Here is a 15,074-nt window from a genome sequence, read left to right as displayed (position 1 = left end):
CAAGGTAGAAGAGATGAAAAAAACAACGGAAACCTACAATGGTAGATTTTGAGAGACAGAACATAGGATTAGTGAACTGGAGGACAGAACACCTGAAATCCAGCAAGAAAAAGAAAATATAGGGAAAAAAAGGAAAAATATGAGCAGGGGCTCAGGGAATTAAAAGACAATATGAAGCGCACGAATATACGTGTTGTGGGTGTCCCAGAAGGAGAAGAGAAGGGAAAGGAGGAGGAAAACTAATGGAGGAAATTATCACTGAAAATTTCCCAACTCTTATGAAAGACTTAAAATTACAGATCCAAGAAGTGCAGCGTACCCCAAAGAGAATAGATCCAAACAGATATACTCCAAGACATTTAATAATCAGAATGTCAGAGGTCAAAGAGAAAGAGAATCTTGAAAGCAGCAAGAGAAAAGCAATCTATCACATACAAGGGAAGCCCAATAAGACTATGTGCAGATCTCTCAGCAGAAACCATGGAGGCGAGAAGACAGTGGGATGATAGCTTTAAATTATTAAAAGAGAAAAACTGCCAACCAAGAATTCTATATTCAGCAAAATTGTCCTTCAAAAATGAAGGAGAAATTAAAACATTTTCAGACAAAAAATCACTGAGAGAATTTGTGACCAAGAGACCAGCTCTGCAAGAAATACTAAAGGGAGCACTAGAGACAGATACAAAGACAGAACAGAGAGGTGTGGAGAAGAGTGTAGAAAGGAAGACTATGAGTAAAGGTAAAAAGAAGGAAAATTAGATATGACATATAAAATCCAAAAGGAAAAATAGTAGAAGAAAGTACTACCCATGCAGTAATAACACTGAATGTTAATGGATTAAACTCTCCAATCAAAAGACATAGTCTGGCAGAATGGATTAAAAAACAGGACCCATCTATATGCTGTCTCTACTCAAAGGACATGAGGGCAAGGACACAAATGGACATTTACACACCAATGTTTATAGCAGTATTATTTACAATTACCAAGAGATGGAAGCAGCCAAATGTCGATCAACAGACGGTTGGCTAAACAAACTGTGGCATTTACCTAAGATGGAATATTATGCAGCTGTAAGACAGAATAAAGTTATGAAGTATGTAACAACATTATGCTGAGTGTGATTAGCCAGAAACAAAAGGACAAATACTGTATCATCTCACTGATATGAGCTGACATCAGTGAACAAACTTGGAATATTTTGCTGGTAACAGAGATCATCAGGAGATAGAAATAGGGTAAGATACTGGGTAATTGGAGCTGAAGGGATACAGATTGTGCAACAGGACTGAATGTAAAAACTCATAAACGGACAGCACAATACTCCCTAACTGTAATACAATTATGTTAAAACACTAACATAAATGAAATCACAAAGAAAGATAGACGATAAAAACTGAGATGGTATAATCTAGGAATGCCTAGAGTGTATAATGATAGTGACTACATGTACAAATTTAAAAAATGTTTTTGCATGAGAAGAACAAAAGAATGTCATTACTGCAGTGTGCTGAAAACAGATGGTAATTAATATTTAAAATTTCAACTTATCTGTGAGACTAAAGCAAAAAATGTTTATTTGGTACAAATTTATACTTTGACTAGTGCATCTCCTAATATAACTTATGTAGACAGTTGACTGAACACCTTAAGTACATAGAACTTTGTATAGGACATGAGATTTTGTTGGTTTGTCCAGGTGATGCCCTGATGAATCCCAGAGTGATTTGATCAGTGAGTGGAAAAGTATTTGCTAAGTCCCCTTTGGGGAATGGTGAGAACGGGGGAAAACTCAACTTCCCCAAGCTGAATTCTTGATATTCTCACAAGCAATGTGAGCAACCAAAGCTATAGGCTGAGCCCCCAGTCTTGGGGTTTGTTCATATGAAACTTAACTCCACTGGGGATAGGTCAAGCCTACTCAAAATTATGCCTAAGAGTCACCCCCAAGAGAACCTCTTTTGTTGCTCAGATGTGGCCTCTCTCTCCAGCCAACACAGCAAGCAAACTCACTACGCAACCCCTGTCTACATGGGACATGACTCCCAGGGGTGTGGACCCTCCTGGCTATGTGGAACAGAAATCCCAGAATGAGCTGACATTCAGCATCAAGGGTCTGAGAAAACCTTCTCGACCAAAAGGGAGAAGAGAGAAATGAGACAAAGTGTCAATGGCTGAGAGATTCCAAACAGAGTTCTTCTGGAGGTTATTCTTACGCATTAAGTAGATATCACCTTGTTATCCAAGATGTAATGGAGAGGCTGGAGGGAACTGCCTGAAAATGTAGAGCTGTGTTCTAATAGCCATGTTTCTTGATGATGATTGTATAATGATATAGCTTTCACAACGTAACTGTGTGATTGTGAAAACCTTGTGTCTGATGCTCCTTTTATCTACCTTGCCAACACATGAGTAGAACATATGGAATAAAAATAAATAATAGGGGGAACAAATGTTAAAATAAATTTAGTTTGAAATGCTAGTGATCAATGAAAGGGAGAGGTAAGGGGTATGGTATATAAAATTTTTTTTTTCTGTTTGTTTTATTTTTCTGTTGTCTTTATTTCTTTTTCTGAATTGATGCTAATATTCTGGGAAATGATCATGATGATGAATATGCAACTATGGGATGATATTGTGAATTGCTGAGTGTATGTGTTGGGAATGTTTGTGTTTCTTGTAATTTTTTTTAATTAATAAAAATTTTTAAAAAATTAAAAAAAGCACTATAAGCCATATTAAAAGGCTATTTAAGAAGGATCCATATCTTACACCCTATACAAAAATTAACTCAAAATGGATCAAAGACCTAAACATTAGATTGAAGACCATAAAACTGTTAGAAGAAAATGTAAGGAAATACCTCACAAATCTTATAATAGGAGGCGGTTTCTTAGACCTTACACCCAAAGCACGAGCACTGAAGAAATAAATAAATGGGAACTCCTCCAAATTAAACACTTTTGTGCATCAAAGAACTTTGTTAAGAAAGTAAAAAGACAGCCCACACAATGGGAGACAATATTTAGAAACGATATATCAGATAAAGGTCTATTATCCAGAATATATAGAGATTGTATAACTTAACAACAAAAAGACAGACAACCCAATTACAAAATATGCAAAAGACTTGAACAGACACTTCTCAGAAGAGGAAATACAAATGGCCAAAAGGCACATGAAAAGATGCTCAACTTCCCTGGCTATTAGGGAAATGCAAATCAAAACCACAATGAGATATCATCTCACACCCACCAGAATAGCCATTATCAATAAACCAGAAAATGACAAGTGCTGCAGAGGATGTGGAGAAAGAGGCACACTTTTCCACTGTTGGTGGGAATGTCAAATGGTACAACCGCTGTGGAAGGCAGTTTAGTGGTTCCTCAGGAAGCTAAGTATAGAACTGCCGTATGACCCGGTGATACCATTGCTAGGTATCTACTCGGAGGACATGAGGTCAAGGACACAAATGGATATTTGCACACCAATGTTTATAGCAGCGTTATTTACAATTGCCGAGAGATGGAAACAGCCCAAATATCCATCAACAGATGAGTGGCTAAACAAGCTGTGGTATATGCATACGATGGAATATGATGCAGCTATAAGATGGAATAAAGTCATGAAGTATGTAACAATATGGGTGGACTTTAAGGACATTATGCTGAGTGAGATCAGCCAGAAACAAAAGGACAAATACTGTAGGGTCTCACTGATATGAACTAACATTAATGAATGAACTTGGAGAATTTCAGTTAAGGACAGAGGTCATCAGGAGATAGAAACAGGGTAGATATTGGGTAACCGGAATTGAAGGGATACAGATTGTGCAACGGGACTGATGGTAAAAATTCAGAAATGGATAGCACAAGACTACCTAACTGTAATACAATAATGTCAGAACACTGAATGAAGCTGAATGTGAGAATGATAGAGGGAGGAGGGCTGGCGGCACATATGAAACCAGAAGGAAAGATATATGATAAATACTGAGATGGTATAATCTAGAAATGCCTAGCGTGTACAATGATACAGACTAAATGTACAAATTAAAAAATGGTTTTGCATGAGGAAGAACAAAGGAATGTCAATACTGCAGGGTGTTGAAAATAAATGGTTATTCATATTTTAAAATTTCAACTTCTGCATGAGACTAAAGCAAGAAATGTTTATTTGTACAAAATATATATTCTGACTAGTACATTTCCTAATAACTTATATGGACAGGTTAATTGGACACCATAAGTACATGAAACCTTGAATAGAGCATGAGATTTTGTAGGTTTGTCCAGTGTGATGCCCCCATAAATCCCTGTATGATCTGAACAGTGAATAAAGAAGTATTTGCAAAGCCCCCTTCGGGGAATGGTGAGAAAGGGGCAAAGTTCAATTTCCCCAAGTGGAGAATTCTTGACATTCTCACAATCAGTGGGGACAACCCCACTGAGCCCCCAATCTTGGTGTTTGTTCATATGAAACTTAACGCTGCAAAGGATAGGCTAAGCCTACTTAAAATTAAGCCTAAAATCACCCCCAAGAGAACCTCTTTTGTTGCTCAGATGTGGCGCCTCTCTCTCTCAGCCAAAATGGCAAACAAATTCACCATGCTGCCCCCCTCTCCACATGGGACATGGGTCCCATGGGTGTGGACCTTCATGCCAATGTGGGACAGAAATCCTAGAATGAGCTGGGACTCAGCATCAAGGGATGGAGAAAACCTTTTAGACCAAGAGGGGGAAGAGAGAAATGAGACAAAATAAAGTGTCAATGGCTCATAGATTTCAGAGGCAAGAGGTTACACATTTAATAGATATCACCTTTTTAGTTAAGGTATATTGGAGAGGCTGGAGGAAGTGCCTGAAAATGTAGAGCTGTGTTTCAGTAGTCATGTTTCTTGAAGATGAGTCTATAATGATACAGCTTTCATCGTGTGACTGTGATTGTGAAAACCTTGTGTCCGATGCTCCTTTTATCAACTTATTGACAGACGAGTAAATCGTATGGATTAAAAATGAATAATAGGGAGAATAAATGTTAAAATAAATTTAGTAGATTGAAATGCTAGTGATCAATGAAAGAGAGGGGTAAGGGGTATGGTATGTATAAATTTTTTTCTGTTTTCCTTTTACTTCTGTTTCTGAATTGATGCAAATGTTCTAAGAAATGATCATGATGGTGAATATACAACTATGTGATGATATTGTGAATTACTAATTATATATATAGAATGGAATGATCATATGGTAAGAATGTGTTTGTATGTTGGTATGTTTAATAAATAAAATAAATTTAAAAAAAAAAGGCTATTCAACAGATAACATCACCTGCTGTTATCAAAATGATGGTGTAGGTCATCCCCAAGAACATTTCTACTTGAGGACAGCTAAACAAAGAAGAAATTCAACTTGCCTGGAACTCTGAAAGATGACAGAGATTGGGGAAAGACTTCACAAAAGCTGAACTGAAGAACCTCCCCCAACTCACATACAAAGAGGCAGGACAGCAATATGGACCTACCAGTCTAAACCCCATTCCCATGCTTGGACCCAAAAGTTTTTAAAAGACAGACACAGCAGCAGTGCTCTTGCCCAGGCACCTCCTGCCGTGGTCACTGACCACAGAGCCACTTAAGAGCACCTTAAGAGTCCCACACATATTCCAGAATCTCCATGTGACACAGTCCCACAACAAAGCCCTAGCAGTCAGCATGCATAAGCATACAGAGCAGTTCCCTGGAAATCAGTGACCAGCAGTGGAACTACTGGCAAGCTGTGCACACTCTCAGTCCCATTCCTAACCGATGCAGATAAATGGGAAAAAAGGGGGGGTGTTTTTAAACACTGATCCCATCTGGCTCCCTGGGTCAAGATCACCTAAAGAGAAGTTACTAGAGGCAGAAATGCCAAACGAAACTGCTGTACAGCAGGGCAGACCAGGTGCTACAAGCTGGAATTAAAAAGCAGCCCAGAGAGCAGGAGAGGGACTGAGGAAATCATAGCAAGTGGGAAGAAAAATTTGTATAAAAATAAAGCGAATAGCCCAGAACTGAAGAGGAGCAGAGAAAAGGAAATCCTTTCCTGGAGGAGAAACAGTCGCACATAACAAGGTAATCTTAGCTCCTGCACATGCCAAGGGCAACAGGCAGATGCAGAAAGACCTGATGGAATCAAACTGTTAAAACACAGGCTGCTTTAAAGGTTCAGTATAAACTGGACATGACATTGGGACAGAGCCTTAACACACAGCCAATCTAATAAAACTCTAGGCAAGAGGTTGAGAAACTGACTTCCATAGTTAGTGAATCAAAAAAAAGCAAATGCTCGGACTTCAGCAAAAGATCATAAGACATACAAAGGAACAGGAAATGATGGCTTAGCCAAGCAAACAAAACTTCAGAGGGAATACAGACAGTGGAACAGACAGCTAATTAAAGATGTTCTGTCAAATCTCCTAAAATCAATTCACAAAAAGAAAATATTGACATAAGTAAATCAAATTTGGATATAAACCAAGAGATATAAGGAAGATGATGTGTTGGACAAAAAAAGGAATTTTAAAGGAATGTAACAGAACTTAAGGGGATGAAAATCACAATAATGGAGATAAAAAATACAACACAGGTATTCAACAGGAGATATTAGCAGGTAAAAACAAGAACCAGCAAATTGGATTACAGGACAACTGAAATCATACAGTTGGAAGAACAGATACAGAAAAGAATGAAAAAAGGTGAACAGAGCCTAAGGAATCTGCGAGACAAAAGAAAGTATCCTAGTAAAGCATTATGGAAATTCCAGATGGAAAGGAGAAAGAAAAGGGGGCAGAAAGAATATATCAGGAAATAATGGAGTTTAAAACTTATTACAAAGCTACACTAACTAAAACAACATGGTACTGAACCAAGGACAGGCATTTAGAACAAATAAAATTGAGAGTTACGAAATAAACCCTCACACCAAGTCCACTCAGCGGGAAAAGAATAGTATTTTTAACAAATGGTGCAAGGAGAAATGGAAAGCCATATGCAAAAGAATGAAAAATAAATGCAGATTTCTATCTCAGACCATATATAAAATGTAACTCAAAATGGATCAAAAGCCTAAATATAAGAATTAAAATAACAAAATTCCTAGAAGAAAACATAAGGAGACATTTCCAGGATCCTGCGTTAGGCAGGGGTTTCTTAGACTTTATACCAGAAACAAGAAAAACAAAAGAAAAAAAAATAGATAAATGGGACTTAAAATTAATTACCCTTGTACATCAATGGACTTTATCAAGGAGGTAAAAAGATAACCTACAGAATGGGAGAAAATATTTGGAAACCATATATATGATAAGGGTTTAATAACCAGGATATAAACAACTACAATTCAACAAAAAGACAGAACAGAAAAAGTAACTCGAATCTTCAAATAAGATATACAAATGGCCAAGAAATTTATGAAAAGATGTTCAATACCATTAGCTATTAAGGAAATGGATTTCAAAATCACAATGAGATACCATCTCACATTGATTAGAATGCATACAATTGAGTATAGAATTACCATGACCCAAAAATCCCACTTCTAGCTATACACCCAAAAGAACTCATAGGACTTGAACAGATATTTGTACACTGATGTTCACAGTGCTATTATTCACAATTGCCAAAGTTGGAAGCAAACCAAATGTCCATCAACAGACGAATTGATAAACAAAATGTGGTATGACCCCACCTTCAAATGTGGTATTATCCATACAATGGAATATCATTCGGCTTTAAAAAGAAGTGAAGCGCTGGTACATGCCACAATATAGACGAGCCCTGAAGATATCATGTTAAGTGAAAAAGGCCAGACAAAAGAAGGAAAAACAGTGTATGATCTCACTTATATGAAATAAGAAAAATGCACAAATTCATAAAGATAGAAACTAGAATACAGGTTACAAGGGGCCGGGTGAGTGAGAGGAATGAGGAGGTAATGTTTAATTGGTACTGATCTCCTGTTTGGAGTGCTGGAAAAGTTTTGAAAATGGATGGTGGTGATGGAGGGACAACTTTGTGAATGTAATTAATCCTGGTGGACTGTATAACTGAAAAGAAAAAGGAACAAAAAGGGGAAATTTTAGGTTATCCATAAGTTACCACATACACATATAAAAATATCACAGAAGTACAACACAGAGTAAAACCTAATGTAAACAGTGGGCTAAAGTTAACAACATAATTATAATAATGCTGTTTCTTCAATTGTAACAAAAATACCACACTAAGGCAAAATGTTAATAAGGAAAACTGCGTGTGTGTGGACGGTATTTGGAAACTGCACTTCATGCATGATTTCTCTTCAAACCTCCAACTGCTCTATTTAAAAAAAAAGAAGAAAGAAAAGGCTATTCACTGGAGCACAATTAGTAATGCCCAAAATCCTAAAGGTCCATCAGTAGGGGACTGGGTAAACAAATAGCATAATTACAGACTGAAGTACTACACAGTTGTAAAAAAAGAATGATAATTATATTTATAAATTATATAGAGTGATCTCCAGGATATATATTCAAGATTTTAAATAATGGATACTACCATTTACTAAAAAAATTGGGGATGGAGATGGAGATACATATATATTTGTAAATATATATAAAATTGCTTATATTAAAATGGGACCGATAAGCCAAAAACCATTTTAAAGTGATTACAACTATATCTACAGTAATGCAATGCAACAAATTAGCCCAAACTCCATGGCTTAAAACAGTATTACTTAATTCCCATATTTCTACGTCTATGCATCAAACTGGGTTAGTCTTTACAGTTCTTTATGCCCATGTTCCACTGGCAAAAACAAGTCACAACTTCCCTCCACATTAGTGAGGTGGGGAAGTTCATACTTTCATGAAGCTGGGTAGAAGGGAGTGAATATTTGTAGAACAATAATCTAATCTACTACAGATACATACAGGTGTAGGGTGGGTAGAGGATTGAAACTAAAATCAATAAACGTTTTCACTGTATATCCATCTAGTCTCTGGCATAATCTACTTGTTAGTAAACTATAACCGACAGGCCAAATCCAGCTCATAGCCATTTTTTGTACAATACCTGAATTATATTAACTAACTATAATATAAAAATTTGGTGAAAGGAAGTCAAGAACATAGGTTATCAGGTTGAGGCCTATTGTAAAGGGTCCTAGATTATAAGCTCTTGCAACTCCTGAATATATGTCATCGCTGTAACTGTTATTTCTAAATTATGAGATACTGAGCTGTTTGTTTATAACTTGGCCGTTCCCAGAAACTTTGGGTATTTATGTGACACCTGACACAGTAAGAGCTGTGAAGCTATGAAAGTCAGCAGTACCCCATACAGCCCCACACAGCAACTGTTGAAAAGGTTGAAAAAGTGATCAGACATCAACTAGAGATATGAATGAAGCTGAACTGAATAGGACTAAGGTAAATCAGAATACAAGGTAAAGGATATGGTCCATGGTCCATATTTTAACACTTCAACTTTTGTGTACGACCAAAGGGAGAAATGTTCATTTGGTGCAAAATGTATATTTTGGGTAGTGCATTTCCTAATTTAACCTCTATTGTCAGTTACTGTCATAAGTACATGGAATCTTGAATAGGGCTTGAGATATTGTTGGTTTGTCCAGGTTAGCATGATGCCCCAATATATTCCAGAATAATTTGGGCAGTAAATAAAGAAATATTTGCAAGGCCCCATGGGGGGGCCTGGGGAGAAAGGAGGAAATATTCAACTTCCTCATTTGAAGAATTTCTAATAATCTTTCTTACAAGCAGTGGGGACAAACAAATTAATAGGCTGAGCCCTCGATCTTGGGGTTCACCACTATGAAACTTATTCCTGCAAAGAATAAACTAAGCTTACTTACAATGAGGCCTAAGAGTCACCCCCACAGAATCTCTCTTGTTGCTCAGATGTGGCATCTTTCTCTAAGTCAACCCGGCAGGTGAACTCACTGCTCTCTCTCCTATGTGGGAGATGATTCCCAGGGGTGTAAATCTGACAGAAATCCTGAGATTAGCCGGGACCCAGTAACAAAGGACTGAGTAACCTTTCTTGACAAAAGGGGGAAAACAGAAATGAGACAAAATAAAGTTTCAGTGGCTGAGAGATTTCAAACAGATTTGAGAATTTATCCTGGAGGTTATTCTTATGCATATTCTTATGCATTATATAGATGTCCCTTTTTAGTTTATGGTGTACTGGAGTGGCTGGATGGAAGTACCTGAAACCGTTGAGCCATGTTCCAGTAGCCTTCATTCTTGAAGACGACTATATAAAGATATAATTTCTACAATACGACTTTGGGATTGTGAAAATCCTGAGTCTGTTGCTCTTCTTACCCAGGATATGGACAGATGAGTAAAAAAATATGGATAAAGAATAAATAAATAACTGGGGGGACAAAGTTTACAATAAACTGGGTAGATGGAAATACTAGTGGTCAATGAGAGGGAGGGGTAAGGGGTATGGTATGTATGAGTTCTTTCTTTTTTTTTTGGTATTTCTTTTTCTAGAGTGATGCAAATGCTCTAAAAATGTCATGGTGATGATCATACAATTTTTTGATGACACTGTGAGCCACTGATTGTATGTACACCATGTATGGAATATATGTGTGTGACGATTTATCAATAAAAAATATATATTTTTAAATGCCATCCTGACCAAAAGGGGGGAAAGAAGAGTAACAAATAAAGTGTCAGTGGCTGAGAAAGTTCAAACACAGTCGAGAGGCTACTCTGGAGGTCACTCTTATACAAGTTTCAGATAGACACTGCTATTTATCATAACTTACCAAACCACAACCAAAATCATTCCTGCCAACCCTAAAGAATACCTAGGGCATTATATAAGATTCTACAATGATTCTATGTACTAGGGTAACTTTCCTGAAACCTCCAACCTCTAGATGGGTCCCTGGAACAGATAAATCCTGAAATGCAGACAAGCCAGGCTCTCCAGAACATCAGCTAGTTCCATTCCCCATCCCATATTATTGACAGCCCCTTCCAAAGTGAAAAAATTAGAATGGGCATAGCCCAAATACCCCTAAAGAGTGGGAGAAAGATCAAAGATGATGGTAGAGTTATACAGAGAAAGTAGGGTTTAACAAATGAGTATGAATGCTGAATCATTATACTGGTATTTCTTTTAGTCTTCAGTACCTCAGAGCAGCTAGAAATAAAAACCTAAAATTGTGGAATTGTAACCCATACCAAACTCTGAAATCTGTTCTACAACTAATCATTGCGATATACTTTGATGAGTATGACTGCTAAATCATTATATTGTTATTTCTTTTGGTCTCCACTGTCTTGGAGCAGCTAAATGAAAATTGTGGAACTGTAACACCTACTAAACTTTAAAATCTGTTCTATGACTACTTGTTAAAATGTACTTTTAAATTTATGTTTTTGTATATATATTTCACAATAATAAAAAAAAGAAACAGCCATTTAGTTGAAAAGAACCAAAAAACATTAAACTGTTTTTAGTAATCTTATTTCTGGTGTTAGCAATGGTATTATATTCTGAGACTACTGTATATGTAATATGGGATAAATTAAATGATAAATCATTTTGGTGTTGTTGGGAAGTGCATTTTTATAATGGGAGAAAAATATATAGATGAAATACAGAAAATACAAAAATATAAAAATATAAAGAATGCATAGATAATAACAATGAGGTAAGGTAAAACCAGATCTTAAGTTAAAAAAAAAACCCACCTATTATTTACCACCAAATTTAACCTGGTACAATCCAGGTTATGACTCTCTTCTATCCCCCAAATTTAAAAAACTCTGAACTATTGAATTCACTTCTAAAACACAAAAAAGGTGTACATGAATTATAAGAAGTATAGTTCCAAAGCTTATTACACTTGCAATTCCAAAATCTAAAAACGCTGATAAACACATTTTTTGTGAGTCTGTGGCAAATTTTCTTAGTGGACAAACTTGTTCTAAATTGATACGAGTCTATTATATAATGTATAGTTCATATACTACAAGCCATATTATGTTAAAATATTTAAAATAATAGCAATTGCTAAACACATCTGATTCAAGGGTTGAGGATAAGCGATTGCCATTCAGTACTAAACACAAAACTTTACTCTTAATATAAGATAATGTTAACTTATCATGGCTCACAGTTTTTCAAATAATATTTCCCAAGAATAATTATACGGAGCCAATGACAGATGAATTGATCTAAAATGTTAAGTCCTAACTCTGAAAACCTTATTTTGATAGAGATGTTTTCTTACCAATAGTTTGAGTAGGTTTAACTGAACCAGGCTTATTTTCTTGATGAAGACTCTCTGAATTTCTAGTGGCAAGAGGCTTGGCGATAGGAGCTGTAGATTTATCACTGGCCTCTCCTGTCCAACGAAGAGTGAACTGCAACGTAGGTCCCTGAGAAAATGTTTCAAATGGAGGCAGACGCTAAAAACGAAAGCAGGAAAACAGTGAAGAATTTATTTAATTGAAAGAAATCACAGGAACAAAACTCTAATATTCATTGTAAGTCAATGTGGACTTGATTTAAATCAACAAACTTCTGCTGAAAACCCAAATGTCTACAAGGATAACCAGGCAAGTAAGGTAAATGCATGCACAGTACAGACTGCAGACCTGGAGCGCTCGGGCCACCTAAAAAACATAGCCTCTTGTAAGGAATAGTGGGCAGTTGTTATGTGTAAATGTTGGCCCAGCACACCCAGATTTTCAGATTTTTCAAAAGAAGTCAGAAATCTACACTTTCGTGGGAAATCTTTCCATTTTTAAATACTGGTAACCAATTCAAAATGTGTTGAGAAAATAAAAAACAAAAAAACTCAAAGCAAAAAAAACAAAGTGGTACCCAAAGCTAGTCAACTTGCAACCTCTACTCTGAGGTAACCAATTACTTTCTTAGTGCAAACTGAACCTTTTGGCAATTAGTTTTCCTTGACTTCTCTCAGCTGCAATGATGATGACTGCCCTTGTTTCTCTGTTTTGGGACACTGAAGTTTCTTGACCTTCCTCTTATACCTCTAATCTTCTCTTGGTCTCCTTAATCTGTAGCTAACCTTTTAACTATCCTTTCACCCTCAAGCTTTCATCTAGTCTCAGGCTTTATTTATGAGGGTGATGATTCCAAATTGATTTTCGACTCTTTTATCTTTTATACTTGAGCCCTAAGTCCATCATCCTCAATTGCCTACTGGACCCTACCACTTTTGGATTATCTCAATGTCACCCTGAACTCAAACATGTTCAGAAGTGAATCCAGTATCCTTTCAACTAAAATAAAATTTCCATCTCAGGAATAATTATTTTTGTACATGTAATTATTATTCTACTAGTGGCCCTAAATTTTGAAATTACATTTGGCTTCTATTCTTTCTTTGATTTCTTATCAAGCCCTTTTTGCAATAGCTATCATTTCTTCCTCTCCCTTCCATGACCAAAGGAAATGCCTAAATATATTCTTACTGCCTTATTACTGCAGTATCAGAGCTACTCTCCCTACTAATCACTTTCACTTCCCAATCCATAAATATACAAGGCCAAATAATCTTCTCATAGAGTGCTTTCACATCCTTCTCTTTATAGAAACCTTCAATGAGTTCATATTTAGTTTTTAATTGCCATACAAGCCTAAAGTGCTCATATTTATTATAAAGAATCCCCTTAAAACTGTAATTTTACGCTGGAACAAGGTAAAGATGTGGTCCTATTAACTAATTTTGACACAGCAAGTCCATGTCCAGGAATACACACTTTCACAAATGTAAAAAACAAACAAAAAAACCCACACAACAAACTTACAGTTATCATGAATAAATTTACCATACCTTAAGAAATTTCAAACAAAGATTAAAGTTAACAAATGTCTTTAGAAAATTCACTCTAGATAAGTATAAAGAAAATTTTTTTTAAATATTAGAAATCACATCACCTATATAATGCTATTATAATATTAATTTTATAAAATGAGATTACACATACTATTATGTGGAAATTAAACCCTTGAATATTTTTTGGCCAAAATACCACCATTTTGATGGCTATCTATTTAGTTAACTATTTTTACAGCTTATCTAAAAAATAAAAATGCTGAGGAACTGTTACCGATAATTTTTCACATGCAAAGTTACTCCTTTTGTGACAAAATTCTATTAATGGAATTATTAAAGACTTTATACACAGTTGTCATTTTAATACACATTTTCAATTTGCATGGCCAATAAAATTATACTAACTTAGTCTCATATCAAAGCATTATTTTAGAGTATGTATCCTCACATTCCCAAAACCACTAGAAACTGTCAATCCTTCTAATTTTTGTCAAAAATAGTATTCCTAATTTTATCTGCAATTCTTTGAACACTAATAAGGTTAAGTATGAGAACTACCTGATTGTTTATCAATTTTTCCCTATTACATTGCTTCTCCTTTACTTTATAATTTAAGAAACTCTAAGCATTCATGATATTAGCCTTTTGTACGTTGCAAATATTCCCCCTCAGTCCATCATTTCTGGGTTTTTCTTGGGGTACATGGGCCAGGAATCAAGCCTGGGTTTCCTGCATGGCAGGTGAGCACTGAACCACTCAGGCACCCTTTCCGTTTTTAACTTTAGGTTTTTACAATACAGAAGTGATCTACTTTAAATAGTCAATTTTTTCTTTATGCTTTCTGGCTTTCATATCATACTTTAAAAAGGTCTTCTAAGATTATATTAATTTTCACCTATTTTCCTGAAGTCATATAGCATTAATTTTTACATTTATGTTTCTTAGCCTTCCAGAAATTTTCAGTTCTAAGTTTATTTTCAGATGGCTATACACCAATTCTGTTAAAATCATTATGAATTTCAGAACAGTCTATCTCTATACCATCACCTTTTTGCCCATCTAAATTCCAAACATGCACAGAACTATATCAGGTATGCATCTGTGATCTGCTTGTCTAGCCTATGCTGGTAACATTCAACTTTTAAGTTCCCTTAGCTTACAATATATTCTACTATCTGATAAGTCAAGGTTTTCCTTAG

The 15,074-nt window shown here is 35.8% G+C and overlaps 1 protein-coding gene across 2 annotated transcripts in view; it reads right to left on the bottom strand.

Moving 5' to 3' along the window:
• Positions 1–15,074, bottom strand: part of SUZ12 (SUZ12 polycomb repressive complex 2 subunit) — a 57,052-nt gene that overhangs the window by 12,142 nt on the left and 29,836 nt on the right. For both annotated transcript variants that reach the window (XM_077165268.1, XM_077165269.1), the window contains one exon: positions 12,301–12,478. In XM_077165268.1, coding sequence (XP_077021383.1) covers positions 12,301–12,478 — 178 coding nt within the window. The remainder of the gene's footprint in view (positions 1–12,300; positions 12,479–15,074) is intronic.

This window comes from Tamandua tetradactyla, chromosome 6 (assembly GCF_023851605.1).
Source record: "Tamandua tetradactyla isolate mTamTet1 chromosome 6, mTamTet1.pri, whole genome shotgun sequence".
NCBI classification, from domain to species: Eukaryota; Metazoa; Chordata; class Mammalia; order Pilosa; family Myrmecophagidae; genus Tamandua; species Tamandua tetradactyla.
This window is presented reverse-complemented; position numbering and strand designations above follow the sequence as displayed.